The sequence below is a fragment of the Acytostelium subglobosum genome, assembly GCF_000787575.1.
Source record: "Acytostelium subglobosum LB1 DNA, scaffold: scaffold2, whole genome shotgun sequence".
Lineage (NCBI taxonomy): Eukaryota > Evosea > Eumycetozoa > Acytosteliales > Acytosteliaceae > Acytostelium > Acytostelium subglobosum.
The window spans coordinates 727,386-747,735 of NW_012236530.1; the positions used below are offsets into that span (position 1 = coordinate 727,386).

The window sequence follows — 20,350 nt, forward strand, 5'->3', positions numbered from 1 at the left end:
CACACACACGCTCACATGAGTTGTGCTGATCAATCAAACTGACCTCTAACCCCACCACACATTCACACACGACTGATCAATCAATCAATAAGTCTATCTGTCGATAAATACCAGGTCCAATTCAAAGGACAGATCAATCAATCAATCAATCTATCTATCTATCTATCTATCTTTGTATAATAATATGTTGTTGTACATTATTATCTCCTTTGTATGTTTGATTCGTCATTCAAACATGGAATAATCCCACTCATTACTTACATCCCAATCATACACCATCAAGGTTGTTCTGATTAACTCACTTCAATGGGGTGATGCCCTGTCATGTGAGGCCAAAGACCCAAACATCATTGCCCAAAATCTTGCCAATGTACCTATCCACATGTGCTCCATGTTTCCAAAGCTCTGGCTGGATATGGATAACTAACAATGACACCCTTCCATAGGCAATCAAATTCCCAACAATATCTCAATCATTGGATAGTGAGATACCCACCAACTATACACCATATACACAGTTTATAACATACTTGGAGACGACATATCCATTGGTACACACCAAGTTGAATAGGACAGTGGTCAATCAATACTCATTGTTGTTTGAATGGAAAGGCCGCAATAGGAGACTGAAACCAATATTCATCAATGGTCATTATGATGTTGTGCCTGTCGAACCCAGCCAATGGTCGGTCGATCCCTTTGGAGGAGTGATCCTGAATGGCACAATATGGGGTCGAGGAGCAATCGATAACAAATTGATAGTGATCGCTGCTTTGGAAGCTGTTGAATCACTGTTGCTAAAGTCATTCATCCCGGAGCGCACGGTCTTCCTTGCGTTTGGCCATGACGAGGAGATCGGTGGCAATGATGGCCACAAGAAGATATCAGAGTTGGTGCAGTCCCGAAACATAACGGCCGAAATGATCATTGATGAAGGCTTGCCAATCATGGCGCCTGGCTTCCTACCTGGCCTGATCACACAAACCACAGCGATGGTTGGTGTGTTTGAGAAAGGCTACATTTTCTACAATATCACGGCTAAGGGACAGGGCGGCCACTCATCGATGCCCCCTTCAACCCAGTCGCCTATCGGCATCCTGTCCAAGGCCATCACGACACTCGAGAGCAACCAACTTCCCGCGCCCAACTCCACCATGAGGAATGAGTTCCTGGAACAGTTCCCATCGTCGACCATCTCGGCTGTGCCCTTCCTCGACTATATGAGGCGCACGACTACCACTGTGACACTTATCCGCGGTGGCATCAAGTCTAATGTATTGGCGACATCGGCCACTGCATGGATCAGTCATCGAGTAGTGCCAGGTGATGATATCGACGCGATCATTGCACGTAACAATCGACTGATCAATGATTCCAGGATTAGTGTGGTCATTGAGGCTACACTACCGCCATCGCCCTATTCAAACATATCGACTGATACATACAAAACATTGCGACGCACCTTGATGTACACATTTGGTGGTGACCTGTTGGTAAAGAGTGGACTGATGTTTGCCAACACTGACACGCGACACTACTGGCCCGTGTCATCAAACATCTATCGCATAATGCCAATCATTGGCAGTGGAGCTGACCTTGGTTCCATCCATGGTTTCAATGAGAAGTTGAACATTGACAACCTAGTCAACGCCGTAGCATTCTATCGAGAGCTAATTAAACAGTTCAACATTGCTGACTGATCTTGCTGGAGTGAGTCCACAATCCGGTCGCACCATCACCAAAGTTGGGCCTATTTTTGATTTTTGATGATTTTGATTTTTTTGTTTGAGCTTCTGGATGGTCCTTTCTTAGGCTTTCAGTGAATCGATCAAAAAGACTTCACCTTATGACGTAAAAGTATCTGTTTTGGACCCATAGGTGTCACTTGCGACCATCTTTCTACCCATCCGACAGGCGTCCACATCTTCAAATACACAAACAATCCTCCAAATCACTTTTGATCTTAACTTAACTTTATTATCTCTTTGTACTCTATCTCTCTATTTATTTATTTATTTATTGAAATAATGAAGTTATTAATTGTATTGTTAATAATATTGTCATTGTTATCTTTACCGACGACATTTGGACAAGAACAACAATTGGGTGATGCAGAGGTTGGCGATACAATCTCTGTAAAGTCAAAGAAAGTTGAGACTTTGTATAAATTCCAAGTCGATGGCACTCTAGTCGACAAGCCCAAGATATCATTCTCACTCTCACGTGGATCAGCCCAATACAAAGATATCATTCGTCAAGATGATGGAACCAACAACTTCACCATCGATGTATGTTCATTGATCGATTCAAAGACTCCCACTCACTGGAACTATCCCAGCCTAACTTTGCCCACCCCACCCCTCACACACTTAGGACTTACTAACATTGTCATCAGCAAATAAGCTGGCTGGACAGTTCTCTTTTGTAACATTGCTTTGTTTGATGGTGTCCTTCACTTTCACATCCAATCAGAGCACTCCATCAAGGATGCTCTCAACAATGTTGGTGCTGACAGCTCTTTCAACATTCGTCTTGGCAATCAATCTGGATGAGTTGACCGTCGTCGTGACTATCCGTGTGCCCACTGGTTATGTGTTCAAATCGATCAATTTGGATACGGGCAAGGGCAGCCTCGACATGTCTGGCCTTCAAGCCACAACGATCAAGGTCAACGCGTGCAATGGATTCGACTTCCCCATCTCGTTCAATGGACTATCCGTCACCAACCTGGACCTGTGCTCGCAGTCACCAGTCGTGCTGGCCAACTTCCAGACGACAACAAACGCCAACGTCAAGGTCACCACACCCGAGACCGTGAACGTCCAGTTCATGACCGGATACCACGGCTCCCTGTCCATCACTACGGCCAAGGACGTCAAGCCTCTGATAAATGGTACATGCACAATGACCGAGACCCCATCTGACACCACCCTGGTCACTGCTGGCTCATGTGGCAGTGCTTCATCATCAATCAATCTGCGTGGTGATAAGGGAGTCTCTTTCATCGCCGTCGAGACTTGTCCACTCGACTCCACTTGGAGGGATGCTGCGCCAGCCGCTGACGGCCCCGCCTCACCCGCCTTCTCCACCATGTCGCCAGCCTATGTCATCAACATGCCATCTTACAACGACTGGCACTACAACAACTGGTTGGGCGCACTCGTCTCTTACGTCCAGACTCCCGCTGGCGCCATGCTCGGCAGCATCGACGTGGGTAACGCACTCAGTGTCACCCAGGTCAAGTGGCAGTCGTCTGACTTTGTGATGATGTCGATGAACCGCGACTTCTACCTGCGCAAGGGTTACTCATACAAGATCGAAGTGGACCTACTCACTTCCGTAGCCGATCTCAAGGTGTACAACCTGTCTGTGTGCACCTTCCCCTTCTACAACGTGTCTCGCGATAAGGTCTACTTTGAGGATGGCGTCGTGGAGGCTGGCGAGTGTCAGGCTTTCACTCAAACAGGCACCAACCTCGCCACCAACACTGCATGGACCTCGGTGAGCATGACCTTTGTGCCAACCAAGGAGGCACCAGTCACACCAATTGGCCTGCGTCTCAAGTCCAAGCCACCCGGCTTCAACTCCACAGTCTACTTCCGTAACATGCGCTTCACAGCAATGCCAGCAGCCGTTGTTCAGCCAACTCTGCTCTCCAAGGATTCAATGTTGGTCACGTTGCCCAAGGCTACGAGCGGACTGACGCCTCAGGACAGGAGCACATGTCCACATCTCCAGAGTGGCCTGGTTCACTGGCACGACCCTGCCACATGGGGCGGAGTCATCCCATCTCCATCATCAATCATCACGTTGCCCGAGAACACCAAGGTACTCATCTCATCATGTTCAATCGTGCGTGGCGTCGTATACCAAAAGATCGTCATCCCGGCCACCTCCCAACTCATCTTCTCCGACTCCTCATACTCAATGAGCATCCACGACATTGACGTCCGCGGCCAACTGCTCATGGGTTCAAGCGCATGCCGTATGAATGGTAACATCGAGCTGGTGTTCAGCGGTTCATACACTGCGGGAGACACCATCTCACCTCGTATGGGCAGCAAGGGTATTGCCGTGGCCAAGGGCGGCTACATCAGTGTTCAAGGCAAGCAGTACTACAAGACATGGTCGCGTCTGGCTGCCAGCGCCTACGCCTTCGAGTCCACAATCTACCTGCAGGACAATGTTAACTGGGAGCCCGGCCAACAGGTGTTCATCACCACGTCCAAGTACCAGGACGAGCGCAGCCCACAGAATGAGGTGCGCACAATCCGTGCCGTCTCCAATAACATCGTCGAGTTCACTGAGCCCCTCCGCTTCTTCCATTATGGAGGACAGGAGTACCAAGCCGAGGTCGGTCTGCTGTCACGTCGTATAGTGTTCCGTGGCGACAACGACTCTGATGCCGCTGGCTTTGGTGGCCACGTCCTGACCATGAGCAACGGTCAGTTCGCTGGTATCCAACTAATCAAGATGGGTCAGACCAACCTCAAGGGTCGCTACCCACTGCACTTCCATCTCGCCAACTATGTGACCAACTCATACATCTCGGACTGTTCAACTCAACAATCATTCTACCGCTGCTACACCATCCACGGCACCCACAACCTGCTGCTCACACAGAATGTTGCGTACGACACATTGGGTCACTGCTACTACATTGAGGACGGTGTCGAGGAGAACAACACTATCTCCTACAACTTGGCCGCATACGTACACACCATTGGCCGCCCAGCCAACGGTGCTGCCAATGGCCAGATCGGAGAGTACATTAATCAGACCGCCTCGCTCACTCAACCCGCCGACGCCGCCGCCGGCTGCTACTACATCACCAACGCCTACAACACAATCATTGGTAACGCTGCCTCGGGTGGCTGGGCCTCGTACTCCTTCCCCAACCTGCAATTCCCCGTGGGTAACTACCGCAACCGCACTGACATCAAGCCCGAATCGAGAGTCACACTCAAGTTTGACGGCAACACTGCACACTCGTCCGGTTACTTCTTCGAGTCGTTTGGCGCCTGCGTCTACTGTGGTGGTCGCCTTTACTACAGGGACAACACGACCGATCTCCTCACCTACATCTCTGGCCGCCAGGACCGTGACACAACCGACGCAGCTGGCAACAAACTGTTCATGCAATGGACCAACATGAAGGTATCGCTGTGCCAGGGTGGCATTGGACATTGGGGCAATGAGATTGAGATCAACGGCTACGAGTCGCACGACAACCAGATCTCGGGCACAGTGTTTGGCTCGGCTTGGCTCAACAACGCCATTGTTAACGCCTTCTCAGACAACCCAGTGGACCAACGTCGCGACCAATACTACGGCACGACCAAGCGTCAGGGCTTCCAGTTCTACGACACGGTCACTCACACAGTTATCACCAACATCAACTTCCGCAACTTCCAGCACGACGCCAGCGCCAGCACACCAGAGGAAGATAACGCCGTGATCGTGTCCATGACTCACAGTGATCAGTTCAAGCCACAACAAATCTCTGCCACCAAGGGTATCACATTCACGAATGTGCAGATGTCTCAGCGCATCGGACATTATGTGCGCGAGACAGGATCCAGTCGCTACTTCAACTTTATAGACTGGGATGGTTCCATTGTCGGCGAGTCGACCCCCCAGATCGTTGGTTCGTCGCTCTCCTGGTGGAACTTCAACAGCGCATGCAAGTACAACGCTGACTGGAAGGTGCACTACTGTCCATTGGGCAGCAACATGGTCGGCAACATCGAGTTTGAGTCACCGGGCATGACATACGCCGGCAGCACCAACAACGTGCTGGGCAACTCGTCTTTGTTCGGACCGAACTTGCCAGCCGGTGGCCAGACAGCCATCTTCACCAGCAACCCTGGTATCACGGGCATTCTCGATCTGGGATGGTTCCTGAACTTTGACAACCTGGTCTCACCCTCCAAGTTCACGTTGGACATCCGTCAAATCCCATTCGGACATTACATCCTACTTGCCATACCATACCCTGCCTCGTCAACATTCTCTGGTACCGCAGACTACAATTGGCTCTCCAACAAAAAGACACTGACTGCTGCCACATCAGTTGCCCAGGTACTCTCTGGCACAGGCAGACTCTACTACTTTGATGGCAGCAACCTATTCATCAAGCTAGTCAACCCAGCCTGGACTGGCGCACCCGAGGAGGCATTCACCAGAGGAGGTGTATCAATCGTAAGTTCATCATCCATCGCTCATTCATTCATTCCCTAATATAATATAATTATCCACTAGAATGACTTGTACTGGAGCTACACGTATTCTGTCACAGCCACCTGCCCAACATCTGATTGCAAGCGTACCAATGCTGGTGTTCTCCCAACATGGCCCACTGTATAGTTATAGACCAGTGTCATGACCCCCTCCAGTAGACCACTACTAAATGACTCCAATAAACAACACCTTTGAGCGTTATTGATTGCCACTCCTCTTTGGTACAATAATGTTAAACACAACTAAAGGATGTTTCCTTCCCTTTCCTATCCCGCTGTGGCTCATCAAACTATCTATTTCAATCAAATAATAATAGGCAATATGTTTAAGATTTTATTAATTAATAAAAATTCTACATACATGAATATTCTAAAGATATTGTAGATATTTCAAATCTCTGATAATGATTAATTGATAAAACCAATTCTATAATTTATTGATAATTTTAAAATTTAATAACTAATTTGCTGCTTGATGGAGAGGGGTTAAATATTATTGAAAAAAAAATAAAAATTCCAATCCTTTATAAAGGAAGAAAAATATTACAATTCATTTCAGAATAATAATAATAATAATAATAATTGAATACAAAATGAAACATATAGGAAAGATATTTATTCTTATAATATTTATTACCTACTTTACTCTTGCAAATGCAATAGACGAAACCAAGATAGCTACCTCTATTAATCCACCAGATGATGTAATTTATCATAGTTACCAACCTAGCGAATTTGAAGGTGAAGAAGCATTGAACATTGAAGTAGAAATGAAAAAGATAATTAATAAGATACAACACAATTATTTACAAGCCTTTTTGGATAACCAAGAATTACTTAAACTTAAGTTTAGTCTTAAAGTAGCGGTTAATTTAAATAAGATTTTTCCTGAAAAAGATTATAAGGACCATATAATCGATCTTGRAAAAGAAAATTAGTGAATTAACATTATTATTAGACAAGTTAAAGAAAGAGGATGATATTTATTTTAAAATGTATTTTACATTGGAAAGCTTGRAAGAAAAAAGGTTAAAATATATCACTTTTTGGACATTTATTTATTTTGGAAATTTCACATGAATATCCACCAATGAATTGTATGAGTGATCCGTGGATTATTGATTGATTAGAATGGTGGAATCAAATAGGGAATAATCTGGCTTGTACTAGAGCTACCCGTTGTCTGTCACAGCTACCTGCCAAACATCCGATTGCAAGCGTACAAATGCTGGTTTTCTCCCAGGACGCTCTAGTACAACAAATATTGAAATAAATAATTCCGATCATTATTGATATATAAATCAAACAAATGTATAAATATATTTATTCTTTCACAATAATAATAAAAATAATAATAATAATAATAAAAATGAAACATACTAATAGAAAGATATTTATTCTTTTAATATTATTATTACATACATTTTGTTTGCAAGTGCCTTAGACCTAACCAAGAATGATGACTCTAGTCCACCCGATGTAAATTATTGTAATGCACCTACTGAAGGAGCATTATGGAAAATAGAAATTGTGTAGTCTAGAATTTATTGGTTTCCTTGATCATATTATTTATTTTGAAACACCAAGTAAATAAATTAAATGGATAGTTTGTTCAACCAACAAGATATAAGATATATGTTCAAACATCAGTCCAACCTTGTATTGTTATGTGGATTACCTGCATCAGGTATGTTAGTTAAAGTAACTTTGATTCATTCACACATTACTTACTTACTCACCTCTAGGAAAGAGTTTCTTGTGTCAACTCTTATGTGATCACTTGAACAACACAACATATCGACTCTTTCATATTGAATACGATAATATATATAAAAGACTGCTACTACTACAACAACAACATCAATCAAGTACATCAAAACCATCATCATCATCATCATCTGATCAGATTGAACATGGTGGAACATTATGGAAGCAAGTTAGACAAGAGATACAAAATCAAATAGAGTCAATCATTGGATCAACATCATCAATGTCAACGATGTTACTACCACCTCTAGAACCAAGTTCGACTACTTCAGCCCTCCGCTCAAACATGGACAACAACCAAACCAACATCATCCTATTGGATGATAATCTCTACTTCAAGAGCATGCGATATACTTACTTTAAGTTGGCTAAACAATGTATGTGATCAATCATTAGATCATTCAATCGATCAATCAATCTGACATGCATCATCATCCCAAGACAACTCTGGCTTCTGTCAACTGTATCTTCATAAAGATGCATACTTGTCGAAAGCCAACAATCAATTGAGATCTCTTCAAATTATACAGAATAGTCCAATCACAGTCTCTGATGCTGTCATTGAGAAGATGGATTCAATACTTGAGGAGCCATCTCCATCACATCGATGGGAGTCCAACACAATGGTCATGCCAACGATCAACTTTATAAACGATTCATACAAACAGTTGGACATGTATGTACATGTACATCAGAGGGACAACCTTGATACTAGGTTACTAACCTTGAACTGAACCGTGTAGACAACGAATATGGGAAGAGATATATGGCTTACTCAATCAACATGTTGGTGAGGATGAAGTGGTAGTAGAGCAACAACAAGAGAAGAAGATACATGATAGGGAAGCAACAAAGAGCAATGCGATACATCAACTTGACTTGGAGATGCGTCGAACAATCAATCGACTAATGACCGACAATCCAACGTTGAGGGACAAGGGCAAGCTCCTCAGTGCGTACAAACAATCATTCCTCAAGCAAGTGTTTGACATCATTGACCAAGAACATGGAGAGACATTCGAACTCGAAACCGACATCGACCAACTGATCAATCGATTCAATAATGGTTGTTTAGACTTGTTGGAGAGATAGAGATATCTCAATAATTCATTACATTCAATACATGTCTGATCTACAACCTTGGCTGAGGCTTGTACGAGCAGTTCTCGATGATGGTCGCGGTTGCTTGGCCAAATCCAATGCACATTGTTTGTAATCCGTAACGCTGTCCAGTTCTCTCCAACTCGTTGACCATCTTGGTCATTAGGATGGCACCAGTGGCGCCAAGTGGATGTCCATGAGCGATGGCACCTCCATTGGGGTTGACCTTGGACATGTCGATCTTGAGCTCCTTGACCCATGAGAGCACGACAGAAGCAAACGCCTCGTTGATCTCAAAGACGTCGATCTGATTGGCGGTCATGCCAGTGTTCTTGAGTGCCTTTTGTGTGGCGGGGATTGGTCCCAGCAACATGTACTCGGGGTCTGAGCCAACAACGACACAGGTGATGATCTTGGCGCGTGGCTTCAGTCCAAGCTGCTTGAGCTTCCTGCCAGAGCATAGCAGGACGGCCGATGCGCCATCACTGATCTGTGAAGCATTGGCCGCAGTGATCAGACCACCCTCCTTGAATGGAGTCTTGAGCTTCTTCATCTTGGCATAGTCGACTGGCACACGTGTGCCCTCGTCCTGGTCAAACACCTTGTCGCCAACCTTGATGGGCATGATCTGACTCTTGAAGTAGCCGGCCTTGGCAGCGCGGTCGCACAACTCATGTGAACGGCCTGAGAACTGGTCGAGCTCGTCACGAGTGAGCTTGTACTTCTCAGCGATCATCTCTGCCGACACACCCTGATGCAAGACCTTAAAGTCGAATCCCTTTACAAAGTCAGAGTTGTCCATCTGCCAATCTGAAGCCATTGGTACAATGCTCATCATCTCCACACCACATCCAATGGCAACATCTATATCTCCAGCAGCAATAGCCTGTGCAGCAAAGTGAATAGCTTGTTGTCCACTCTGTTTGATTGATTGAATGAGTCAGTATAATTGATTGATTGATTGGATGATTGATTGATTGATTGAATGATACATACTCCACACATTCTGTTCAATTGGACAGCAGGTACATGTCTTGGGAAACCAGCCTTGAGTGCAGCGAACCTTGGTATGTTGGCACCTTGCTCTTTGACAGGTGACACGACACCACCAATGATATCCTCAACCAATCCTTTATCAACTCCACTGCGCTTCATCAACTCATCCAGTGTCATTGCAAGTAGGTCAACTGGCTATATATTGCCCCATCTGATTAGAGATCACTTGATTCATTGACACTATTCAATCATTGTCGTAGTCCATACCTGAATAGAGTGTAGCATTCCATTATTATATCCTCTACCAATTGGTGTACGGACACATTCTACAATATATACATCGCGATCTACTATTGCTGAAGTCATGCTTATGCTTGTTTATTTCTTTGTTTGTATATATATATTTATTTATTTATTTATGTTTGGTTAAGTGTGTTGCTCAACTAACAATCACTTGATTGGATGAACACACACACAAGTGGAAGTACCCCAACTTCAAATGGAATCTTCGCACCATCTTAGTCCTTTTCAGGACTAAACAATGATCTTGATGACATCAGATCAGTGATGTGAAGTATATTTTGAGTTATTTTCACAATAACAAACGAATAATAATCAAACATAAATAACTTTGATTCAATCAGTATTGTTTGAGCAAGATGATTGGTGTGTTCAATAAGGCCATTGGACGACCTCCCACCAATCGATCGGTTTAATTGTCAGCACACACGCGAGTTCAGTTGACGCTTCATCATCATTGGCTAAAGCCAATCAATCAACAAGCAGGAGATAGTCAACAACAATGTTGTTATTGTCCACACCGAAGCATCAACATCAAACAATCATCAATCATTCATTCAATCATTCATACAATCATTATAGATAATAATAATAATAAGTTAATAGTTTATAAATGTCCAATTATAATTATATCCTGTTGACATTGTTGTTGACAATAACATTTACCATTAGTACCATTAATGGTCAAACATGTCAATCATGTGTCAAGTTAAATGAAGTCTGCAATAAGACAACAAGTATATGTTCAAAGGGTAGTGGATGTGCACTAACTGATGATGGCACATACAGATGTTTAACAATACCCGGCAATGGAGAGGACTGTCGACTCATCAAGCATTGTACCAACTTCTACACCTGTGATGAAAAGACCAATAGATGTGTCTCGGAGAAATACCTTGGCTTTGGCGAAGAGTGCACCAATAATACTCAATGTTCAAGAGGTCTGACTTGCTCCAATGTTGGATGTACCAGCGTCACCTATCCCAACTGCTCCACCTCCTTCTCATGTAAATACAACGAGATATGTATGAATGGAGCTTGTGCCGTCCCGCCACCAGATGGATCCGATTGCAAGAACGGTGATGAATGTGAGCCAATGAGCAACTGTTTGAATGGCAAATGTACTCCATACCTCTCGGTCCAATCCGGAGGTGACTGTGATATGTCAATCGATTGTGATGTGCCCCAAGGTTTGATCGTAAGTCATTACTCACTCATGTCGACATGCATGGATGGGCATTCATCAATCACTGACTCATTCCATCATTCAATCTTATAGTGCATTGATAAGAAGTGCCAGAGCAAGAATATATTGACCAATACCAAGTGCAATGACTCGTCAACATGTTGGAAGATGACAGACAATGCACTTTGTAAGTGTGATGGCAAGTCATCACCTTCCATTGGTTCATGTGCTTTGACGATCGATGTTAACAAGGTGACCAAATCAATGTTCACCAACTTCAACTCGTGTCTAATGAACAATAAGTGTCCAAAGGTTGATCAACCAATTCCAGGCACCTGTTACAACAAGTGTGGTGTACCAATGGCTGAAATGGATCTGTGTGGCAATGGAGGATCAGGACTCCTTATACATCCCAACACTATCCTAACATGTCTGGTACTGATGGCTGCTGCATGGTACTTGATGTAGAGTAGTGTACCCTAACTACTTGTTCCAAGGAATAGGAGATATTTTGAAAGATTAAGCTCGCTTTGATCTTCAGAGCGAGGTTTCAGTTTCTTCGAAGTTGACCAAAAGTTTGGAAACACAACAAAATAAATGATCTGACACACAACAAGAATCAATCAACCGACCAATCGCTCATACAACTAACTATTACTACTATTATAATAATATAATGTCTCTTGACTCACTTCCAAACATTGTCTTTGTAAATGTGTTGATCATGGCGCCACAGGTGGACCAATTTATGATTGGTCTAACATCAAAGCGAGCGTGGACACTTTATAATAAGCTTCCAATTGATCAAGATATATGTATGTACATTTTACATCCATCAATGATGGTATAAACGCAACAACACTGACACAAGTCACTATTACTCTCGTTGGTCATTCAAACAGTTGGAATATCATTGAAGAAGAGCACACCTTTACATGACGACAATACATCATATAACTTCCCACCCAATGTAACAACACTTGAGTTGAGAGGATCATATGATTGCGTTGACATTGCACCAGGCTTCATCCCAAGCACGATCACAACTCTTAAATACAACGTTGACAGACCATTAAATACTGAAGCAATACCCATGTCAGTGGTCAACCTTGAGTTTAGTAGATCGCACAATGCGCCATACCTCAATTACTTAACCGGACTCATTCCAAGCACATTGAAATCTCTAAGTCTGGAAAACTACCACCTCCATCCCGTATCAATCCCAACATCACTGACCAAACTCAAGATCACTCATCGGATCAATCAGCTGATCCCACCAATCAACAATTTACACAACCTCACTGAACTCTACATTCATAGTGAGATCAACCCAATCACCTGGGCCAGCTCCCCGGAACTGAAATCACTGACGACACTACACATTGGACGCCTGACGAGCATTCCTCCCATTGGATTCTTTTCCAATGCCATCAAGAAGTTGACATTCGACTATTACACCTACGATCTCACTCCTGGCCTCTTGCCAACCTCCCTGGAAACACTATCAATCTCCAAGGCGTTCAATGTTGGGCTAAAGGCGGGATGTCTCCCATCCTCCCTCACCTACCTCTCACTCGATCAATATGACCAGCCCATCCAGATCGGTGCATTGCACGAAGGACTTGTATATTTTGATATTGGATCAACATTCACTCATAACATTCAAGAAGGTGTCCTCCCAACCTCTCTAAAGACATTCATCTTTAGCAGGCTCATCTGTAATGAGACTCAACATATCATTCTCCCAGATCAACTTGAGAATCTATCTCTTAGTGTGTACAGTGAGAGTGTATGCACACTGCCCAGTCGTCTAAAGTCATTGGCAATCAAGTCCTTCCACTCAACTACTATGATATCACCTTTGCCACCAACATTGGAAACATTCTCAGTCAGTTGTTGCTCCAATGGTGTTGACATTGCCATTCGCAACTGTCCATCATTGACTAGTTTGGAGTGTCCAAGCAACTTGTTCAATTCAGATATCCAACCATTCGTACCCCTTGGATTGAGGAGCCTTGTCATACTCGTGTCCACAACCCCATTCACCTTGCCTCTAGACAACAGCTGGAGCAACCTTCAAGAGATAGTCGTTCATTTACATGATAACTATAATCTCGATTCAAGATCCAGCTGGGAGGACACTATGTCGTGGCTAAGAAGTAGTATGACAAACAACCGTTCTATCAGAGCACTAATCAGTGCCAAACGATCATTTGACATCTATGTGGACAACGGTCTAAAGCCACGGTTTAGTGTCCGCCACGATCTCTCTGATGATGGAAAGACGATGGTATTCACCTCACGTTTCAGATACAAGTACTTCAACTTCTAGTTGATGATATATCTCTATCTATCTTTATACATTTATAATACAATAACATCTTCACTATCACTGATTATATCTATCTTCCTCTTCCTTGGCTTCTTCTTTGAACTCTCACTTGCTGTTGGTATGCTCTTCCTCTTCTTGTTTGGTGTGTGGGTTGTTAATGTGTTTGATGTTGCTCTCAGTCTCCTCCACCTGGCGATGAATGGTACCATCATCTTCCTCTTGAAGACAACATGATTCGGTGTGATTATACCTCTGTCGAGTGCCAGCTTGATGAGTGGATTGGATGCTTCTTTGAACTTTTGAGTATCATAGCTGTAGTCATCATCTTGCTCCATGAGATGTCTATTGCAATTGACTGACATTGCTGAGCGCAGTGCAAGTTCATGTATGTTCAATCCATCTATATCCACATTGTTGGTCTTGAGTTGCTCCATCATGAACACCAAAGACTCCACTCGATCCGTGCTCAAACAATTATTCACTAGTGACTTGTAGTCCGTGCCTGCTCCATAAGTCTCCAATAGGTTCATGAGGTGACGAGCAAGTTCAACGTTGCCAACACTTAGAGCACGTCCCAGCGTTCTCTCAAAGTCCTTGGTATACTTGTTTGTCAGCTCGGAAATCTCCTTCACTCCTCTGTGCAGACACAACAGCTCGGCAAAGTCCATAAACTGCTCTGGGGTTGCCAGCTCACCAAAGAACATGAATATTGACTGTCGGACGTCACCAGCGAACTTGTCCATGATAAGTGGCAACATCTTGAACTGTCGATTCACCAGCAGCATCAACATATGAGAGCAGTTGGCCTCAATCTCCGTCATGAGACCACGATAATGTTGATAGAATAGATGAATGTGCTCGATACTCTTTGTACCTTGGATACTGAGTAGCTTGGTCTTCTCTTGATCGGATGCTTGAGAGTGTTCCAACAAGTATTTGATGGACTCACAACTTGAACCATTCAAACTGAACAGTCTGAGAGGGAACTTGGGATTGAGTGACAGTATGTTCTCCAACTCATCCACATCTGGCACACCGACGAGTTCGAACAGTAGATTGCTGGGGTTGTTGTTGATGAAGGGAAAGATGGAGTGAGCCAGCTTAAAGTGACCCATGGCGCACAGCCTCTGCACAACCTTCCTCTCGATTGATACACCCTTGCTGTGTAGATATGAGACAACCGAAGGGTCTATATTCTTCTGGACAATGTTCTGCGCGAGGTACTGAGGAGTGGATTGATGCCATCCGTATACTAATTCAATGAACTCCAATGATGACTTGTCAATCAAGATTTGTCTTGGTGGTTCTGTGGACAATTGATAGGCGAGCTTGACTTGTTTGATTGAGCCCTTAGTGTAGATCGTGTTCAGGCCACCATGATCAATGATGTACTGGGTGAGCTCCTTGCTGAGAAATTGATTGTTGAGCAAGACTATAGTGCCGCATAACCTTGGGAAGTTGCTGAACCTCGCGGTTTTGGCCTTGAACTGATATTGAAAGCCACCTTTCAGCAGGAACCAGTACTCAACCAGTAGTATAAAGCTGTGTGCTTCCTTCATGTACCCAACACAGTTCTTGAGCAGACCCGCAACATGGTCTTGCGCCTGCTTTATCAATTGTGTACCATTCTTCATGTTGAGTGTCTTGATCATAACATGCTCTAATGTGTCAAAGGATGATTGAGTAAACTTGTCCACATCAAGCAGTTGCTCGACAATGTATTCGAATCGTGATGGACTTATGGTCACTTCAGAGATGGTGGAATAATACTTCTCAAACACAATGATGTTGCCATGTCTGATGATCAGGTACATAAGATTATCACAAAGATTGTCGAATATGTCCATTTTGCCCAACTCGAGGAGTGTCTGCATGGTGGAGGCCAACGCCGGTGGCTGTACATACTCAGTGATATACTTGTTGGTTGAGAGCACCACTGTTGAATGGTGCTTGAGTATCAGTTTGAGCAGGTCAGGGTCATCAGAGGTGAGCACGTAGGGAATGGGATTGACAATGTCCTCGATCTCAGACTCTTCGGCATCTTTGATCAGATGACGAAAGAGAGGAAAGTTCAGTTGGTACAGAGTCTCGTTGAGCAAGTTGATACCAACAAAGAGATTGTATTGTTGGTCGATCATTTGATAGAGATGCGCGTCCATTAATGGGATGAGTTTCCTGATGTCGTTGTTTGTGAACCATAGTGGCTCACGTCTCTCCAGCTTCAAACGAAGCAACTCAATGAAATTATGATCAATCATCCAAGACACCTCAAAGATCTGATCATACTTCTTGATCGGTGCGAATGTATTGTTATTGGTGTAGCTAATAGTAGGGTACATCATTGTCCTGGACATTATTTTATGTTTGCTCACTGATTGAATGATGGTACGCACTAGATAACGTTGTTTGAGTACAGAGTATATGGCCAATGAGTGTCTGGCCGTCTTGCAACTATCAATATTGCATTGTCTATTGTCTTGTTGTTGTTGTTTTTGTGCTTCCGAATCATTTGTTGGAGCATTGACCCAGAGAAGAAGTGGAGACTTCCTTTCCAAAACCTTTGTATGTAGAATAGACATGTTATTGTTGTTGTTCGTTGATATCCTTTGTTTCTTTCGTTGTTGTACAACAATATCTCTATTATCTATATCTCTATCTCTATCAATACTTGATGAATGACCCATTAGTTGAATGTTAACCCATCTAAAGTAATGTCACTTCACACTTCACAAAAGTGACATGTCAAACAAACACACTTTTGTTAAAATCATTCATTGACATGCTTGGATTTATAAGAAATCAAGTCAGATAAGTTGTCATTAGATCTATAATTCGAATTATTCCAAGAAAAGTAAACTGACTATCATTTATGGGACCATTGTTGACTTGAGGTGTCAAATGACAAGGGTAAACTACGTAACTTTCCTCGTCTAAATCTTCCAACTGTCTTTGATTGAATGCTTGTCAATGGCTCACCCAAGAAGTTCAATATCGACTGGATACATTATTGGATGTTAGTTTGTTATCATGACTAAAGTCATTTGTCTTGGAATGAATATACACACCTTTAGCTTATCAATTTGATCTACTAATGTGGCGGCCTCCATCATCCTTGTTGTCTGGTCCTCGATCATATAATGTAAGTTCAACTCGGATTCAATACTCTGTTGTAGTAGTCGTCGTTCGTGAGTATTAGTAATATTATTGATTGATATTGATTGGATATCATACCTTGATTGTTTCCTTCTCCAATAAAAGATAATTGCTTGTAGCATTGTTGTTGTTGTTGTTGTTGTTGTCTTGCTTGAGTGCCTTTGATCGGATAGTGAATATTGGTGAAGACTCTGTGATTATTACATTGGAATGTATCTCAGCTGTTCATGAATGATCATACAAGTCAATGGTTAGTAATCAATCCGGATTGTCTGAGGTATGAGTGAATAACACTTACCATTGGCATTCTGAAATACAAGTCTAAAGGAGGCAAGTGCCACAGTATGTCTGTGGAGTGCCACCTCCTCGAATAGGGTCATCGAGAAACGATGATCGTTGGATGGCTTGCTAACTACTTGTTTCTTGAGCAATGACACCTGCTTCTTTAGCTTCTGAGTGACGGCAATTCGCTTCTCAATCATCGAGAGAATATAAGAGACGAATGACCATTGATTACCAATTGATTGAGTGGGACACTGCATCAGACCAGCCAATACCTGCACCCATCGATACAGACGTCCATTAACCACCGGTGGAGGTGTTGTGCCACTGCCAGCGCACTCTGCTGCCAGATCGATGGTGTCGTCTGGGAACAGGTTGGTGTGGAGCTGATCGCTAATGTCATTTGAGACCAAGCTGACCAAGTTCAAGTCGACGTGATACTGGAACTGAAGCTGGACGACCTGGTTCGATATGTTATACAAGAATACCAGTGAGAGTGGATGTACCAATGATGTTGTTGTCGTCTTTGTCTGATCTGTCTTTGTTGTTGTCGATGTGCCTGTTCCTGATGCTTGTACGTCATCTTCCATGGATGATGTAACTTGAGAAGTAGATGATGATGATGAAGATGTTGATGATGATTGAGTTGTATTGAACTGAATGGCCTTGTCCATGTCACCTTGTATCTTGATGTTGAGATCTGATTCTGGTTGTTGTTGGTGCGTGGCGAGGTTAGTTTGTGCCGCCAATGGGGTGATGCTCCAAGTGTGGCACACGTCGCCGAGGTGTACTCACTCTTTGAAGATGATTGGAATGAAAGGATGGATGTATATATCATATATAATGGCTTTGGTAAATGTACTACATTCAAGTTGTAACTTGAGTTGAGTGATGGTTGTAGCGTTGACAGTCTCTGTTGTTATTGTTGTTGGAGTTAGTACGTGTCTTGTTCTCTCTCTCTCGATCTCGTCTGTGACATACCTTTGACAAGTCAGATACAATCTTTGGTAGTGACAGGAGGAAGTCTTGCTTGGTACGATTGAGTGCTATCATAGACTTCTTCTCCTTCTCGAGATTAACCAATTGTTCAACCATCTGTGCTCGCTCTTCCAACTCAAAGTTCAAACGTTGTATTATATCATTATGTCTATTGCTGTTGTTACCATTGGTATCACCATTCATTACATCTTCTTCATTATTACTATGATCCACAGACTGTGCACACTTTGATTGATAGTACTCTTGTGATACCAACACTGGCTGATCCTTATCAATGCTATTGTCGACGAGCATTAGTATGAGTATGAGTATGAGTTGATATGACGCCCTCACTCGCGACTATTATTACATACTCAAACTCTGTAAGTGATCTTATCTCCTTCATTAGATGGTTCTTCTCGTATACATAGTTCTGATAGAGTTGATTGATATTGTCCAACCTCTGACGCTCTTTGTCTACATCGCCTTTGGTGGCCTCTGACGCAAATTGATCTGTACGATTGGCATCCTTCAGATCCATGAACAATGATAGTACTGTTTGATGCGTTGCGCTGTCAGTCAAACCATCGCCACTATGTTGTTGTTGTGGCATGCCACGCTGTTCCATCATCGTTGAGCACATTGATCTGATCCTATCGGCCACGACGAATGAGTTTGGATGTGGTAGGTCCACCAATGTCTGTATAGTCAATGGTGTTGTTGTTGTAGTAGCCTCTGTTGCCTCACCTGCTGGTGGTGAAGTGCTACTCTTCACCTCTCCCATCTCAACATCAGCTGAAGACATTGTAGTTATATATTTTATTTGTATATAAATAAATATCGGGTGTGATGATCATCAATCAAATAAAGACGAATGTGATGATCACATTCATACTCATAGTCACCAAAACTCATATATAATGTTCTAAAGCGCTGATGTTGTAGGTTTATTGATTGATTGATTGGCGTGGACATGCACTGGTATGATCTGGCACGCCACCTGGACAAAAGAGTGAGAGAGTCTAGACTCTTTGAGTGGACTTGCTATCGAACCATTTCCTCAGGTACCAAATCTGAGCAACACCCATAGAGACGAGAACAAACAGTTGGATAATGGTCCATCTGACCACTCTTGCGTTGGTGCTCTCAGAGGCTAAACAAAGGAAAGACAAGTCAAGTTAGTCATCTGAAACACTTCATTCACGTGCATCATCATCCTTCATCAGAAATCACTTACTATCTCTGTTTGTTTGCTCTCTGTATCTCATCTTCTTCTGCTCAATGACAATCGAGTGCAACGCTCTCTCAATCTTTTGGATTGATTGATCCATTGGGTTCAAAGTATCTTGATTGATCGATTGATTGATTGATTGAATGAATAAAGTTAGTGATCTATCTGGTCAACGAACGAAGTGGATGTTATGCTACATACCTCCCTTGACCAAATCCTTCTGGTCGTCCTCGAATCCCCATGTGAATGTAACGACCTTGGCAGTGAACCTTGACATCTCGTTGCCAAAGCAAAGCTTGTAGGTACCAGTATTCGAAGCGGTGAACGATTGTCTACCCTTCATTGTTGTATCAAAGTGCAGTCTAGAGTACAATGTGTTTCCTTGTGGATCGAATATCTATGTTGTGTGTCATTGAAGACATTGTCAAAGGTGCGTGTGTCAGATGACTGTATCTGTATTACTGTATGATTGATTGATTGATTGTTTGTTTGTTTGTTTCGTTCATTACCTTGACATCAATATCCAATAGACCACCTCTGATCACTTGATAGTTGATCAAGGATGTTCTACCAGCCTCGACGTTCTCGTAGTAACACTCTTGATTCTTTGGCTCGATTTGCATAGTCAAAGCCTCTGCGCCATTGTATGCCAATAGCATCAACAGTGCTGTAACGACAACAATATACAATGACTTTGATACCATGTCTATCTATCTGTGTAATCTAAATATCTGTATGAATCGTGTTTGAAGTCAACAAAGTATGAATGTGAATGTGAATTGGTT

The 20,350-nt window shown here is 43.2% G+C and overlaps 9 protein-coding genes across 9 annotated transcripts; 5 read left to right on the forward strand and 4 right to left on the reverse strand.

Annotated features, from left to right (window-relative positions):
- Window positions 1-184: 184 nt before the first annotated feature.
- On the forward strand, window positions 185-1,700 carry SAMD00019534_010590 (hypothetical protein; the record flags this gene model as incomplete). The annotated part of the gene is made up of 3 exons (XM_012903026.1): window positions 185-211; window positions 284-370; window positions 447-1,700. 3 exons carry the CDS (start codon window positions 185-187, stop codon window positions 1,698-1,700), a joined length of 1,368 nt encoding a protein of 455 aa, XP_012758480.1.
- A 327-nt stretch (window positions 1,701-2,027) lies between these two features.
- SAMD00019534_010600 (hypothetical protein) lies at window positions 2,028-6,366 on the forward strand (the record flags this gene model as incomplete). The annotated part of the gene is made up of 3 exons (XM_012903027.1): window positions 2,028-2,288; window positions 2,374-6,201; window positions 6,262-6,366. 3 exons carry the CDS (start codon window positions 2,028-2,030, stop codon window positions 6,364-6,366), a joined length of 4,194 nt encoding a protein of 1,397 aa, XP_012758481.1.
- Window positions 6,367-7,906: 1,540 nt separating this feature from the next.
- Window positions 7,907-9,098, forward strand: SAMD00019534_010610 (hypothetical protein; the record flags this gene model as incomplete). The annotated part of the gene is made up of 4 exons (XM_012903028.1): window positions 7,907-7,926; window positions 8,076-8,383; window positions 8,448-8,682; window positions 8,750-9,098. 4 exons carry the CDS (start codon window positions 7,907-7,909, stop codon window positions 9,096-9,098), a joined length of 912 nt encoding a protein of 303 aa, XP_012758482.1.
- Window positions 9,099-9,141: 43 nt separating this feature from the next.
- On the reverse strand, window positions 9,142-10,469 carry SAMD00019534_010620 (hypothetical protein; the record flags this gene model as incomplete). The annotated part of the gene is made up of 3 exons (XM_012903029.1): window positions 9,142-10,026; window positions 10,104-10,298; window positions 10,371-10,469. Coding segments are annotated over 3 exons (1,179 nt in total), but the record flags the coding sequence as incomplete, so codon positions are not given.
- Window positions 10,470-11,016: 547 nt separating this feature from the next.
- SAMD00019534_010630 (hypothetical protein) lies at window positions 11,017-12,057 on the forward strand (the record flags this gene model as incomplete). The annotated part of the gene is made up of 2 exons (XM_012903030.1): window positions 11,017-11,601; window positions 11,683-12,057. The coding sequence occupies 2 exons, from the start codon at window positions 11,017-11,019 to the stop codon at window positions 12,055-12,057; spliced, it is 960 nt and encodes a 319-aa protein (XP_012758484.1).
- Window positions 12,058-12,265: 208 nt separating this feature from the next.
- Window positions 12,266-13,921, forward strand: SAMD00019534_010640 (hypothetical protein; the record flags this gene model as incomplete). Its single annotated transcript, XM_012903031.1, has 2 exons — window positions 12,266-12,404; window positions 12,492-13,921. The coding sequence occupies 2 exons, from the start codon at window positions 12,266-12,268 to the stop codon at window positions 13,919-13,921; spliced, it is 1,569 nt and encodes a 522-aa protein (XP_012758485.1).
- A 32-nt stretch (window positions 13,922-13,953) lies between these two features.
- Window positions 13,954-16,263, reverse strand: SAMD00019534_010650 (hypothetical protein; the record flags this gene model as incomplete). The annotated part of the gene is made up of 1 exon (XM_012903032.1): window positions 13,954-16,263. The coding sequence occupies one exon, from the start codon at window positions 16,261-16,263 to the stop codon at window positions 13,954-13,956; it is 2,310 nt and encodes a 769-aa protein (XP_012758486.1).
- Window positions 16,264-16,784: 521 nt separating this feature from the next.
- SAMD00019534_010660 (hypothetical protein) lies at window positions 16,785-19,139 on the reverse strand (the record flags this gene model as incomplete). The annotated part of the gene is made up of 7 exons (XM_012903033.1): window positions 16,785-16,916; window positions 16,987-17,085; window positions 17,153-17,295; window positions 17,373-18,062; window positions 18,152-18,269; window positions 18,338-18,632; window positions 18,709-19,139. The coding sequence occupies 7 exons, from the start codon at window positions 19,137-19,139 to the stop codon at window positions 16,785-16,787; spliced, it is 1,908 nt and encodes a 635-aa protein (XP_012758487.1).
- A 217-nt stretch (window positions 19,140-19,356) lies between these two features.
- Window positions 19,357-20,269, reverse strand: SAMD00019534_010670 (hypothetical protein; the record flags this gene model as incomplete). Its single annotated transcript, XM_012903034.1, has 4 exons — window positions 19,357-19,487; window positions 19,572-19,679; window positions 19,767-19,962; window positions 20,075-20,269. 4 exons carry the CDS (start codon window positions 20,267-20,269, stop codon window positions 19,357-19,359), a joined length of 630 nt encoding a protein of 209 aa, XP_012758488.1.
- Between the last annotated feature and the right edge of the window lie 81 nt (window positions 20,270-20,350).